This window comes from Tribolium castaneum, chromosome 7 (genome assembly GCF_031307605.1).
Source record: "Tribolium castaneum strain GA2 chromosome 7, icTriCast1.1, whole genome shotgun sequence".
NCBI lineage: Eukaryota > Metazoa > Arthropoda > Insecta > Coleoptera > Tenebrionidae > Tribolium > Tribolium castaneum.
The window spans coordinates 9,219,977-9,236,022 of NC_087400.1; the positions used below are offsets into that span (position 1 = coordinate 9,219,977).

The 16,046-nt window shown below is 29.9% G+C and overlaps 1 protein-coding gene across 26 annotated transcripts in view; it reads left to right on the forward strand.

Moving 5' to 3' along the window:
* The window catches only part of LOC100306946 (cacophony A), a 157,966-nt gene that overhangs the window by 55,363 nt on the left and 86,557 nt on the right, over window positions 1-16,046 (forward strand). For 23 of the 26 annotated variants that reach the window (XM_064357686.1, XM_064357707.1, XM_064357696.1 and 20 more), the window contains exon 1: window positions 15,191-15,377. In XM_064357686.1, coding sequence (XP_064213756.1) covers window positions 15,191-15,377 — 187 coding nt within the window. 26 annotated transcript variants of the gene reach the window in all.

Here is a 16,046-nt window from a genome sequence, read left to right on the forward strand (position 1 = left end):
AAAATCTAACCATTCATCCCAGTCTGTTTGGTTTTCTCTAATGTAGTGTTTTAAATAATCAGCTAAAGTGTGATGACTTCTTTCCAATGCACCATTAGATTGGGGATGGTATGCCGTACAGTTTATCTGTTTAATTTTGAACAGTTTTGCAATTTGTTTTAATAAATTTGAGGTAAAATCTTTTCCTTGATCAGTTACAATTGTTGAAGGTATACCGTGTTTGCAAATAAAGTCGTGAACTAATTTTTTAGCAATTGTTCCTGCTTCATGATTTGGAATTGCATAAGCTTGAGAATATTTAGAAAGATCATCCTGCAATGTCAAAATAAATTTATTACCATTTTCTGATAACGGTAGCGGTCCTACTATGTCCAAAAATATGCGTTCAAAAGGAGTTTCACTTGTTGTTGTAATCACCATTGGTTCTTTACTTTTCTTTCGAACCAATTTATTTTTTTGACATGACTCACACGTTTTTATAAAATTCTTGATATCAGATTTCATTCGTGGCCATTTATAATATTGTTTGATTCGATTATAGGTTCTATGAAAGCCCGAATGTCCAGCACAAGGATTTGAATGATATTCCGTTAAAATCTTCTTAATTTCTTCTTGAGTGTTCGGAATTACGATTTCATTTGAAAGTATGTAAATTTTAATGTTAGTTTTTCTAAAAATGTATCTTATCATTGAACGAATTTTGTGAAAATGGAGTTTATCAAAGGAAGAGTTTAATTTAGGTAAGCTTATGGATTTTACGTTATCAGCAATTAATCGGTTTTTTAATTTTTGTAAAATATTAAACAAATCTTCGTATGATATAGATTCCCAATAATGTTCTTTTGTTATCATATAGTAAATATTTTTGTTATTTGCTGAATTTATTGGTATTTTGATTACTTCGTTGACGTTTAAAGTTTCTGTTTGTAACATTTGATAGCTGTTAGTAAATTTCTCTTTTATTTGTATTTGGACTAATTCCTTACATTCGAGATCCTTTGAAATGCATAAACAGATGTTATCGGTTGAGTCGATAATATTACCATTAACTTCTTCAATATTATCATTGGTGATAAGAGTTGTTCTTATTTTTTTTAAGAAATTCGCATATGATTCATCGTCGTCCTCAGTTCGGAAATGATTGACACACAGATTATCTAGAGGAATTCGGCTGAGGGCATCTGCATTTTTATTTAATTTACCTGGTTTATAGAGAATTTCGTAATCATACTCCTCTAATGCTAGTCGCCAACGTATTAATCTAGAACCCGGATCTTTCACATTAAATAACCACGTTAATGGACGATGATCAGTTATGATTTTAAATTTTCTACCATATAGGTACGGTCGAAAATGTTTTACACTCCAAACAATAGCAAGAAGTTCTTTTTCCGTCGTTGAATAGTTTGATTCGGCCCTATTCAAAGTTCTACTAGCGTAAGCTATTGGTAAATCATTAGGAGGTTCACCTTGCGACAAAACTGACCCGATAGCAAAATTACTTGCGTCCGTTGTCAAATAAAATGTTTGTGTAAAATCTGGATACTGCAATAAAGGTTCATTGGTTAATATTGATTTTAAATTTTCAAATGCGCGTTGTTGTTCACTAGTCCAAATAAATTCTGCGTTTTTTCTTAATAATTTGGTTAACGGTTGTGTTAAAAAAGAAAAATTTGGAATAAACCTTCTGTAATATCCGATTAATCCAAGGAATGTTTTGACATGCTTTTGTGATTTTAGAATAGGATACTCTGAAATAGCTTTAACTTTATTGGGATCAGGTTTAACACCTTGATCAGTGATTTTATGTCCTAAATACATTACTTCGTGACGTAGAAATTCGCATTTGTTTGGTTGAATTTTTAAATTGTGTTCTGATAGTCTTTGAAATACCTCTCTTAATTTTTTATTATGATTTTCTAAAGTATCTGCATGAATTACTATGTCATCTAAATAAACAAAACAACGGTTATTTTGAATTCCAGATAAAACATTATTCATTAATCGTTGAAATGTCGCTGGTGCATTTTTTAATCCAAATGGCATACGATTAAATTGATAGTGACCTGTGTGAGTAGAAAAAGCAGTTTTAGGAGCATCTTCTGTAGACATTTTTATCTGATGAAAACCTGATGTTAGATCTATTGTTGAAAAATATTTTGAATGTCCTAACTGGTCCAAAATTTCAGAGATATTAGGAAGCGGATATGAGTCACCGACAGTTATATCATTGAGCTTACGATAATCGACAACTATTCGCCATTTTTTCATTCCGGAAGAGTCTGATTTTTTAGGTACAACCCATATAGGAGAATTCCATGGTGAATTAGATGGTTCGATAATATTTTCATCGAGCATTTGATTAATTTGCTTATTGACTTCTTCTTTATGAACTTCTGGAAATCGGTATGTTTTAGCGTTAATTGGTACTTTCGATGATGTAGGAATATTATGCGCGATTGTATCTGTAAATGTTAGTTTGTCACCATCGATATAAAAGATATGATTAAATTCATGACAAATTTGTAGTAAAGATTGTTTTTCTTCTGAATTTAGATGATCAGTTCGTAATAAATTTGAAATTTTTTCTAAACGTTCTGATTTGAAATTATTATCAGAGGTACTCGTACGTAATGAGGAAATATTCGCACTATTTTCACTATAATCGATTGGATCTAATGTGACTTCGATATTTTTAATATTAACGATTTTTTCGGTAGTGTTTAAAATTGAGGTTATTATGTTGCTATCTTTGTCAACCTTTACAAAACTTGGACAGAGATAAACGCCTTCAAGTATATCAATATTTGGACAAATGCCTTCTTTTATTTCTCCGTTTATGGCTTTAATTTTTACAATTGTTTCTGTTCTAGGAGCTAGTTGAAATTTTACATTTGAATCAGTTTGATTGTTTTTTATTTTATTTGAAGAAAATTTTTCATTGTAAGCAGGAATGTTCTGACTTAATGGAGGATTAGAATTAGATTGTGAAAATTTTGATTTGTAATCGCGTTGAATTTGCGCACGTATGGGATATTCTAAATGGAATATATCTAGATGTTTATCATTTATAAATAGTTTATCATTTTGATAATCAATTAGGCAGTTGAACGATTTTAAAAAGTCGTTACCTAAAAGACCGTCGAAAGGAATCGGAAAATTATCGGGAACTGCATGAAAAATATGTGTAAATTTCTGATTGCCGATATAGAAATCTAAATAAGTATAGCACAATGTTTTCGTATGCTGAGTCACGTTTATATCAATACCCTTCAGAGTGATAAGATTGTCTTCATAACAATGAGTTTGACCTTTAAGATGAGAAATTTTTACAAGCGAAATGTCAGCACCGGTATCTAAAAGGAATTTACCTGGATGATTTTTTAATTGAGCAATATTTAATGGAATATAACTTGTTACAGCAGCAATGTTTAATGTTGCAATTCGGCGGAAATTTGGTGGGCAGTCCTCGAGTTCTCCGCCAACGTCGAAGAGCCCGGGCAGTTTAAATTACTGCCGTTTGAATTTTGTAGGGACTGTGATGAAGATCTAATGCGGGAATTATTATTTTGTTCCTTTCGCGACTGGTTATATTGTAATTTACGACACTCGTTAATTAAATGACCATTGTTCTTGCAGTAATTACAGAATTTTCTTTGAAAATCATTGTTAGATCTTGGCTGGATTTTAGAGGAAGAATTATTATTATGGAAATTGTTACGATTAAATTTTGAGGAATTACTGGTACTTGGAGAATTGATATGTGTGTGATTCTGAATTCGGTGAACATTATTAAAATTTTTGTTCTGGTTGTGTTGTTGATTTTTGTTCCGACAATTAAATGAATTATGACCCGATTTGTTACAATAATTACAAAATCTACTTGACGAATTATTATTTACGTTTTGATATTTATGAATTTCGTATTTGGATTTAAGTTCCTGTTCCTCGTTAATCGCGATCGAGATTGCTTTTTCTAATGTATCCGGTTTTTGAGCTTTAACTAAAATTGACAAATCTTTATTTAATCCCGTGATAAAAACGTTCAAAGCTTCATTTTGCAGTAAATCAATGTTTCCGTTGCGTACTTCTTCAGTTAAATTGTCACTTAACGAATTTATTAATTTTACGTAGCATGTTTCTACACGATTTGAAAAAGAAACGACACTTTCATTGTGATTTTGCCGACAGGAATTTAACTCCAATTGCCATTGACCAACTGTACGTTTATCTGAATACAAATCTAGTAAATGTTTCTTTAATTGTTTCCAATTTGCAAATTCTCTATTACGTGTTAAAGTTCTCGCGTTATGCGTTAATTTGGTTTTAATAATTGAAAGTAAAAGTGGTTGATTTGCAACTCCAACAAGATTATGAGCTTGATCACAATTATCTATAAATTTTTTTCTGCTAACTCTAGTGAAATCGACATGTTGGTGAGATTTAAGTTAGGGTTAATTAAATTACTAGATGATTGAATACTTAAATTATTGAGGCTACTTTGATCCGAATTGGGCGTAACGGAATCAATCGTGTTAGTTTCTTCTGAACCGATTGAATGTGGATTAGACGCGGTAGCTCCTTCTAAATTCGTCGTAGCTTCACAAGGGAAGATAACTGCTGGAATCCCATTATGTTACACTGGACCACACGATTTTCGAAAACCTTCACGTCTGGGGTTGAATATCGCCGTTTGTCACCTATGGTAGCGACGATGCAGCAGGTAGCACGAATACACGAACCTTGAAGACCTGGATGTTGCACCACTGGATGATGGACGATAGCCCAAATCGAAGTTTCCCAAACTTGCTGATTGAAATTTCAAATTGAATTTGAAATAAATTTTCCAACCGCACTATTACGATCCCACTTCTGACACCAATTTTGTGATGGTCCGGTGATGGGAAAGAGAAACTCCAGCACTTTACTTCTAACTACTACTATAATTTATTAAAATTTGGAATTTGGAATTGACATTAGGTCGTACAGTAACAACTAACTTATTCTGACTACTCTATAACATAAAAATGATTTCTTATATATAGAGGGATGAAAGGCGATAAGCGGAAGAATGTACAAATAAAAGTGAACTCGAGATAGTAAAGTAATTAGGTACAAAGTTGAACATGCCGGATGTAGATGATACAAATTAAATTTAAGACGTTTGCTAATGATAATGAAAGATGTTTACTAATGATAATGATAATTATAACGTTAAAGGGATATTTATAATGGGTACATTACATCAAGAACGTCTTGGAAAAGGCAATGACAGATTTAGATTTCTTGTTAAAAAGTGCCTGAAGAATGTCCAAATTAAAAACGTTTAGTTTCTTTGGTTTTCGTTTAAAAAAATAAAAACAAAAATGACAATTTTTTTTAATAATTCAAAAACTAAAAATGACACATCAGCATAAAAGTATGCAATTTTGCTCTAATTTAACCGACCTCATATCTCTTATAATAAGTTAGATCCCTATGCTGCAGTTTGAAAAATGAACACCCTGTGGATAGTTAGAAGAGTTGGTCTAAAAACACAAAATGTAACAGATTTGTTGCTGTTTCTTGCAAAAAACTCAAAAACAATAAATTGTGAAATCAGCTTTACGTTAATTTGAGTATTACTTCAAATATTGCACTTTTGTGAAATCCTTACAACTGAGTACTCATTAAAGTATGAAGAGTATCGATTTTCTTAGCATAGAATAATTGAGAACTCTTAGAGTTCAATGAGTTGGCACAGATTTTGCTTCGTCGGGATATTACACTTTTATTATGGAATAAAGGTGATCTAAGCGAAAATGTTGTGGGCTATACCGAGTGTCCCAAAATTCATTTATTTGTTTGTTTTTGAATGTACTGACAAGAAAGCCTTGTATATTTTTTTGTGTTTCATGTTTTAATTAATAACGTAGTAGTTGCAATTTTTTCTGATGAAATAATATTACAAGTTCTTTTGCTAACTGTGCAACTCAAAACTAAAATAATAGAAGTATTCGTAAATAAGTCTTCCACAAATGTTAATTAGCGAAGTTCTAGTGTCTTAATTAAATGTGTAAGTTCCATCCAACATTTAGTTTAGTTTACGGATATCTAAAACTAAGGATATGAAACGACGTACAAATAATACGTTCCCGTCTTCGATAGTTCCGTTAATGTCGCCAGAGGGCGTAGTTGTTCCATTTTCGTCTAAGTTTTCAGAGCAATAAATTTAAAAGAATATTTGTCATATAGCAAACAAAAAAATATACAGGCAGATATTGCATTAAATTCTCAATAGTAAGACATGAACATATTGCAAAAAAATTATCGTAAACTATACAGGGTGGCTCAGGTCTGCCTTTGTCTTTCGTAGCTCAGTTATTAGTAAAGTTGGACTTTTGATACTTTGTAGACGTTATTTATGCCCTAGAATGTATTTTAGGAAAATATTTTTGAATATACAGAGTGTCCCAAAAAAGTATAACGTCATAATAATAAGTTTTATAAATGTACGCTATTATTTTTTTGTGTTCATTAGAATGACTTTCTAGGTTCTTACATGCTCCTATTTTTTTTAAAATCTGTTCTGGGGCTATTGTTAAAAAAATAAAAACCAAAAAATCGGTTTTGCACTTTTAGTTTATTAATAATAAATTTAATAAATTTAATAAAAAATAGAAACGGTGCTTTCGTGATGACACTGATACTACGTACGTCTTGAACAAGGTCTAACAGACTTATTAATTGTTTGATTGATCAGAGTAACTACCGGGTATTTACAATTTATTTTTAAGCTTAAACTTTAAAGCTTTTTATTTTGTTGATTTCAAACAGCAACCTCTGTTCATTTTTATATCATTCGATGCAGAATTAATAAGGGAACATTTTTTTCTTTACAACCCTAACGTAAATCCTAACATATTTGGAGTTATTTGCCAAAAATTTGTTTTGTCGACTGTTTTACTGCCAAACTTAAAGATTAAAAATTGAATATGACTCCAATCCTGTTTATTTTTATATCTTTGGATGCAAAATTAAAAAAACAAAATTTTTGATATTACAATCCTATTCGGAAGTAAAATTACTATGGGGGCGCCACTGAGCAAGGCTGAAAACAGTAACTATAAATTGTGAGAAAATTTTTACTCGGATATTAGAGCGTTGTATGAATTTTGGGGCTTCACAATTATTGCATTGCCTACACGGAATGACTATTGTATCTTTGGTGCAAAGAACGAATGGTGACAAATTGGAGATGACGAGAAAAACACGAATAACTAACTAATGACTATGCACTTACTCTATTGTAAAATTATTTAAAAGATATTGAAAAGCCTACTTTTTAGAACAACTGATGCTTAAATGTATCAGCAATTGTTAATCTTAATTGTAGTTTTGTAGATTTACCTAAGTATGTCATGATTTTTTTCAGTGGAAACATTCTAACCTCAAATTCAAACACTTCAATTTACAGTTTTTTTTTGTGAACACAACATTTGTTTGTTATCCGCTATGATACAATTTTTATAGTGTTTGATTACACAATTGTTTTAATAACACTTTAAAATCAAAAAACATTTTATAATAAAAAAAACGCAAGGCAAAACCAAAGGCAACGCTGGTATTTACCACCACATACTTTCAAACTGACTCTCTTTAATATACGAAATCAACATTATACACACAAAATTGCTAAATAATTCATTAAATGAGTAATTACGAAAATTTTGTTACTGTTTTCGGCCAGTACGACATGTCGCCACCAGAGGGCGTCTAGTTAATTTTATTCCTGAAATGCAAATCCTAACACGGTCGAAGTTATTTGCCAAAAATCTTAACCCGTGTTCGACTTTTATTCACTAAAGTCACTAAAGTTTGAAAATAAATTTTTAACATCCTGTAGTAATTCAGATCAATTAAACGTAATTACTGACACAGTTACTCTTTTTTTCAAGACGTACGTATTAATAATTCATCAACAAAGCACCGTTTCAATTTTTTATTAATTTTTAAAACTAAAGTTGTGAAACTGATTTTTTTTGGTTTTTATTTTTTTTAAACAATCCTTAAATCGATTAAAAAAAATTTAGGGACAAGTAGAAAGCTAGCAAGGCATTCTAATGAGCACTAAAAAATAAAAGCATGCCTTTAAAAAATGTTATTATGACGTCATAATTTTTTTGGAACACTCTGTATAATTAAAAAAATATTGTCTTGAAATACGTCTTAAAGTATAAATGATGTCTACAAAATGTCAAAAGTCCAACTTTACCAATAACCAAGCTACAGAAGACGGGAGCTAAGATGGGCCATCCTGTAGTTCTCCATAGTTTAGTTTTTCTATTTTATTAAATAGAAAATATTAAAAATTTAAATAGAATAGCATTTAACTGAACGAATTGTACAACTTTTTTTACCCAATATTTTTTGTTTATTTTTTATAGGTAAGACCCACTTTTAGACAGCACCCTGTATAGTAGCAAAACTACTCCAAAAGATAGACGCAAAATGATTCAACTATTGTTAATTATAATTATAATTATCAATTAGTCATAAAATTGTTTTTGTTAACTTGCTTTCACTGCTAACGAAAGATGAAAAGTTAGTGAATCGTTTTGTGGTTGCTTTCGCATCTGTGAGCACATCCTTTCGATTTTTTGCTGCACTGTTTGAGCAAACCCGTACTTGGGTGCAAATGATTCACTTGTTGAAATTGAACTAATAAAATTAAAACCACCCAAGAATTGAATGTTTTATTTTATGTACGATTTTGTCACAGTTTGCAGCAAGTGGAGTTTAAACCCATATCGATTAAAAAAACACGTCATCAAATTCGTTCGTTTGCTGTAACACACACACACACACATAAATTCAATACGGAATTGAGGTTTCATAAAACGTTGGCAAGTTTAGTGTAACACACAAGCGATAATTAATTACTTATAAAATGATAAACGGTCACGCAGCCCTGAAATAATAAAACAATACAACACACATTAATATGAAGAATGTCGTGTAAATGAGGAGGATTATTAATAGTGGAGGCACTACTTTACAAGTAGTAAACATTATAGACGATAAATTATGGAAAAATTTATTGAAAATAAACCGATAGGGACTCAATTAGCTCATCACGATATCCTGGTACTGCAGTTAGTTATCGATCTTAGGCGGCTGACGTCACGTGTTATCATGGCGGTTGTGACGTCACTTTGCAGCTTTCTGCTTCATCTAAAACACGTGTTTCAAAGGGATGCTTGCACGTTGCGTTCGCAGAGGCGTATTAGGATTTTTTCTACGTGAATTTAATTTAACACTCATTTAATGCCAAATGCAATCGAAAAAATACACTAACTGAGACGTTATTTAACATAAAAATTTTTGGTTTTTGGTGTTTCGGCAAATGAGTTAATTATAACATAAAAAAACAAAAATTATAACTTTAATTTAAAATTGTGTGCGTTTTTGTTTATCTAGAATGATATATGAAGAAAATAATTTACGTATAAAAATATTAATAAACATTTTTAGGAAGTTTTATAACAGGAGTTTTAATTTTACCAAAAAAACATTTGTAACATCAAATTAGATTTTTTCATCATTTTTTATCATTTTTAAGATAATAATATATATTTTGAGTGTCACAATATTTCGTTGCCCGGCGCCTCCACCATAAATTTTTTTAATTGCTAATTTCAAAATTTTAAATAGTAACTATTTTATTCTTAAATTTTTTAATTTGATTTTTGGAAGTGAGTAAAATGTACTCTAATTGTTAATACTTATTTGTCATAGTTTTCGAAGTGTCAATTTTTTTGTAAATTTTTTTTTTGCAAGGGTTTATTTAAAATATTCCAGCTCTTGAATTCTTTACAATAACTTTTAAATATTTTTTTTGCATTTGGTATCCAAAGGCTCGTAGGGTCTTCTGAAATTTTTAGGATTGTCAACTGTCAAATTGCAAGGCTACTGAGATTTTTTGAAAATGATTATTAAAAAATGATTATAACACAAGTGGAATGACCTTGTCCTTTCAATGGCAATCAAAAAAACATCAATTTTTATGCAGACTTTTATTAACATCTTCTTTATTTATTTTTTTACAGTTTATAAAATAATCGCAAAAAACAGAATTTTAGCTCATTATCTTTAATTTTATTTAAGCAAACTTTCAAAAAATCCAATAAAATTGTGTCATTCATTAAAAGAAATGTTAGATTTGTCTACTATTTTCACTTAAAAAATTCAAAATTTTATGGCAAACTGACTTTTACATAATTCACTAAGTTAGCATAAACAATAAATAAATATTATTGTTTTGCTGCTTATTCGATAATGAACCACCTAAAAAACTAAGTAAAATGTTGAAGTATAACAATTGTTGACCATTTTTCAGGGTCTACTTGATTAACTGTAAAAATTACGAAGTAAAATCTTTTTTTTTGTGATTTTTTTCGAGAACTGTAAAATATAGATATAGGACATGTTCATAAAATTCACCATAATTTGTTCTTTCGATTGCCGTTAAGAAAATAGGGTCGATCCATTTGAAAAAACTGAGTAATAGCCAATTTTTGATAACCATTTAGAAAAAATCATACGAGCCTTGAATTTTGACAGTTGAAAATTTTGAAAATTTTAGAAGGCTCTCCAAAACTTCGGTTTTGCAAATGGTTCAAGGGCTGTGGTATTTTAAATAAACCCTTGCAAATAAAAATTTTAACAAAAAAATTGACATATGTCAAAAACTATAACAGATAAGTACCAACAACATGGCTAAATGACGTATTGATAAAAGTTACCGTTAATATCGATGTTATTTCGATTGACGTTAAGAAAATAGGAACGTTTTATTTAAAAAAAACTGAGTTATAGCCGATTTTTAATAACAATTTTAAAAAATCACACTAGCCTTGAATTTTGACAATTGACAATTTTAAAAATTCTAGAAGGTTCTTTGAAACTTCGGTTATCGAACACTAAAAAAAAATTTACTTATCGTAAAGAATTCAAAAGCTGTGATATTTTAATTTAAATAAATTCTTGCAACTAAAAATTTTAACAAAAAAATTGACGTATGTCAAAATCTACAACACATAAGTACCAACAATTAAGGTAGATTTTACTCAGTTTGAAAAGTTGAATGCAAAAATATAATAAAAATATGTAGTTACTATAGGAAATTTGAAAGTTGGCGCCAATTTCTTGTAGTTCCGGAAGCTTAGCCATTTTGAAAATAAGTTAGCTGTACTCAAAATGGTTGATTTCGATGGTGTAGAAAATTTTAAAGCTCTAGCTTCATTAGAAGTTAAAAAGTTTCTAAAGTAGACCCTAAAAGAATCACCCTGTAGAATAATTACAACGCCGCCAAAACAGCCACAACAGATCGCAAAAAGTGGCAACATTGCGTGATATCTTCCGAAAAAATTAGTTTAGAAAAAATATGAACATTGCGCATGAGTGTGACTAACCTTGAAAAAAGGTGGTAACCCGAGACATTTTCTTTGGTAAAGATTTTAAACTTAGTTACTGTAATTCGTAAAACCAGGAAATAAATTGGTAACCAAAATATTTTTGGTTTAACCGTCAACTGAAATAGCGGGCGTTAAAATTTTATGTATATCTTAGAGATTTACCCGAAATATCAAAATACAGTAATTAAATTATAAAGCAATTGTTTTACGTTTGTTCGATTCGTTTAGTTTGCAAACTAATTGTGTGTAACGGATGGATTTATTGAAAATTATTTTTGATAAATAAATGAAAATATGCAGTCACAAATATTAAAATTACATTTTGTTTGATTTAAAATGGCAAATATAATGTGTGCTAACAAAAATACTTCTACACAAAGGGAAGCGTCCATATTTAATCCAAATTTTAATTTTGATTTGATAAATTGGAATTACCTACCTTTATTTTTTTTTGGAAAAATGAGGATATTTCAGCGCTTTGTTTTAAATAAAAACAATTTGTTGCGATTTAGCGTGTAATTCTTCATCAATTTGTAATTATGACAGATAAAGACCGGGACGAAATGCTGCTTTAGTAACCTATATCCATTCGATATTGATGTTGGCGTCGACGTCTAAATAAACGAAGGGCGCCGTCTGGATTACTTTACAATAATGACCACTTCTGGGGATTATTTAGGTAAAAGCTTTTATGCACTTGGGTTATTATCTTTGTCATCAATAAACGTTATATTTACAATTTTATAACATGACTATTAATTCTATAATTCGAATGTGTTATTTTTTGTTAGAGAGACTATTGAAATTATGTAGGTAAAATTAAAAAAAAATTGTAATTAAAAAACCATCAATAATATATTGAGAGTTATTGTTAGAGTAGCAAATTTAGCCCGGCGCATCCACCAAATTTCTCTTGAATTTTTTTTAACTGAAATTAAGTTGGCAACGCTAAATAATGTTGGTATCAATTTTTGTAACTAGTACTTTGATCGTTAATTAACAATCGTTAGTTTAATTTAGTCAGCTTGCTAAAGCCAAAAAAATGTGGATAAATATAGACACTAACCCAGACAGTTTTTCCCTACTTTTCCCCCTCTTGTCCTTTTTTGCTCGTCTCTTTCATGTTCCGAAAGGTTTGAAGTGTAACAGAGCGTTGATCTTATCTAAGGGTATTTTAGCATGCGGTTATCATCAATTTTCCTGAAGGTCAATGACAAAAAACTGACACTGAATTTATACACTAAAGAGATTATTTAGTCAAAACTTAATTAATTTGGGAAAAGTTAATTTCGTTATAAATAAAAATAGTTGGTCGCTAGGTGCATTCACTACATTGGCTTTTGACTAAAATTTAATTACTGGCTTGGACGCTTCAATCATCTCCTAAATTACATGGTGCTTTCAGTGGGAAACTGGGTTTTGTGAGGTGAAAGCTAGGTGCATCATTTTAAATAAATAACGCAATAAATAACAGTTTTGTATAATGAAATAATCTAATCCAAAAACTGCAATACAGATTTAATAGATTATAAGTATAACAGTGAATTACAAAGAAAAATTGTTAAGATAAAAACCAAGTGGTTAATGTGTTACGTATACCAAAAGATGATGAAGTGATAATTGTTTTCTAATTTAGGTTTTTTATTTTTTTTACGCAAAGAACACAACTGTTGAACTCGCAGTTCATTTCACGTTTTTATTTTTGACACCATAATATTTTGACTGCCTTGACACATTATGCTAATTTACTTAATGTGTATTTGAAGTTTTTAAAACACAACTATAAAAATTTAGTGTGTTTTTCACATGCCCAAAAAAATTAAAGTGGAAATGTTTTAAAACGAAACGTATAGATCTGAAAAAAAAATTATATCAAAAATGTCTAAACTTAAATTACATTTTTTTTAGAAAACTAGAGTATCCGTAAACACAATAAAAAAATAATGTTTTACTGTTATTTTAAAAATATATTTTTATTGAACAGGACTACGGATATCTAAAGGTTAGGATCTAAAACGACGTACAAATAAAACGTTCCCCTTCTCGATAGTTCTGTTAATGTCGCCAGAGAGCGTAGTTGTACCATTACCGTTTAAGTTTTCAGAGCAATGAATTTGAAAAAAATGGTTGCATTTGTGTAACGGTTAACACAAAGCAAACAAAAAAATACAGGTAGATAGGGCATTAAATTTTAAATAGTAAGACATAAATAAACATGATGCAAAAATTTGATCGCCAACTATATTTATTTATTAATTACATTTTTCAAAACGCTACGAATAAAGTTGTGAGACTATTTATTTTTTCTTCAAGCATTTAGACAACCAAGTCGTTTAAAGACGCTTAAGCGACGGATTTGCTTCATTTTGCAGGTAGACAAGTATTGGAAAGTATTGGAAAAATTTATACATGAACTGTTGAAGATAGAAATAAGATGTTGCAGACATTTTTATGGAAAATGTAATTTTTTGCAACTTTTTTTGTAATTTTTTTTTCTGTACCTTAACCGTATTTGCAGTGTCTTGAAAAATATGGGACGAGGAGCAAATTTAAAATTTTAAATATTTTTAAATCAACATTTTTACAATTTTGTCCAAGTAATTAGTAATTAGTGAATTGATTGCATTTAAATTAATTTAAAATGATTTGGCGCTGAGACGGTATAACTCTGTCGTACTATTTTTTTGGGTTCAGAAAATTCTGCGATTTTATATCACGTTTCGTCTACTAAGTTATAGTTTTCCGTAGTTATGTACCTTCAAATTTTCAGATGAATATTTTTACCATGGGCGCCGAATTTTTTTATTTTCAATGAGTGCACTACCCAAGTTTGAAAAATAAAATAGGTGTTAACAAACCTGAAAAAAACTACATTTTTTTGTCTGATTTCATTTAATCTAAAGTAAAATCGTTTTATGAAAAATTGTTAAGTTATGAAAAAAGTTGGAGATTTTAAAAAAGTTATATAAATACTACTTTACTACTAATTAAATACTACTCTGCTGATTAGGGTCTACATTTGTAGGTGCAAATTTGTATTTATCTACATGTTTCATCATTTGACTAAACTTATTTTTTAACAAAAAAAAGTTCAATTTACCTATATTATCTTGAATATGTACCAAAAATTGCAATAATATAATTTCTTCTTCTGTTGTATTATTTATAATTGATGCTAAAAGGGGCAGAAAATGTTTGGTATTTAATGTTTCAGTATATTTTGTTCGATTTAACTTATTCTTTACGTGGAATCGATATTACGATATTTAAAAAAAGTTTGTTATTTTTATTATTGTTTTTTTTTCTGTTAAATTATAGGGCCAGTTTACGAAGGGCCAAAAAAGTCAGTTTACTAGAAAAAAATCATATTTCAACATTGTTTGCTTGTTCAGAAAATTACAAAACAAGTTCTAAATTTGTATTTTTCATTAAATATAATTTCTACTTTCTTCCAATTATCTTATTTTTTAACAAGGACTGCTGTCCTTAATAAAAAATTTGCTCAATTAATACAAAAATAAAAAAATACCTCTTTACTCGTTTAATCTATTTTTTTAAGGTTTAAAGTACTGTACTTTATTTAATGAGCCATAAACGACTTCTACTGATAGACGTTAATAAACGTATTATAAATGCAAAGTATAAAAATTGCTTCAAAATGATGAGTTATCATTATCTTTTATTGCTAAAATTGCCCAGTTGAAGTATGTTTTTCAAATTTGGATGATGCAAAAATGATTTGTTCTAGGTTGGCTGCAGCGCAGGAGGCGGCGGCACAGGCGGTGCAGCAGCAGACGGGGGCGGGCGCAGCTGATACAATGGGTGGAGCCAGCGCGGCAGGAGGGCAGGGGCCCAGCTCGTTGTTCCTGTTCTCCGAGGAGAATCCTATTCGTAGACATACGCGCTTCATCATCGAGTGGCCATATCCTTTTACAAATCACGTTTTTTAGCATTATTTTATTCTTTAAAACAAACCACATTGGAAAGACAAATCAGAAAATCCCAGCACCTTCTGGCAAATTTTTTGGCATTTAATTATTTAAAGGAGTGGTTTATTTAAAAAAATCACCCTGTTTTAGAGATGACTGCAAGAAAAAAGGGTTGTGGTTGTAATAACTGTTATATCAAGAATATAAGTACAGTTTTTTTTCCATCAGGTCCTGTTTTTAAGGGTACACTGAATAACGGGAAATAGCACGAAAATAGCTATAACTCATATGAAATGGGTTAAAAAACAATAACATAACATAAAAAACAACAGAATCATAAGATCAAAAATTACAGTTTTCAACTTTTCTGTTTTGGATGGCAAAATCTTCTTGCTTGAGACACCAGCAGTAATCTCCCAACATTGCAGTTACACACAGTTATACCGTTGATCAGACATGCCTACGTTTCGTTTTTTAATTTACTTTTGAGGATATGTTCACTTTTTGCCAAATTAACATGCGTTAAGAATTTTTTTTTAATTACACAACAAATTCAGAAAAACGCAACATGAGCATAAAACTATAGACTTTAACTTATATTATATAAAAAGTATGAACTCGAACCATTTGTAAATAAACGTAGTTTGAAAAATTATATCCC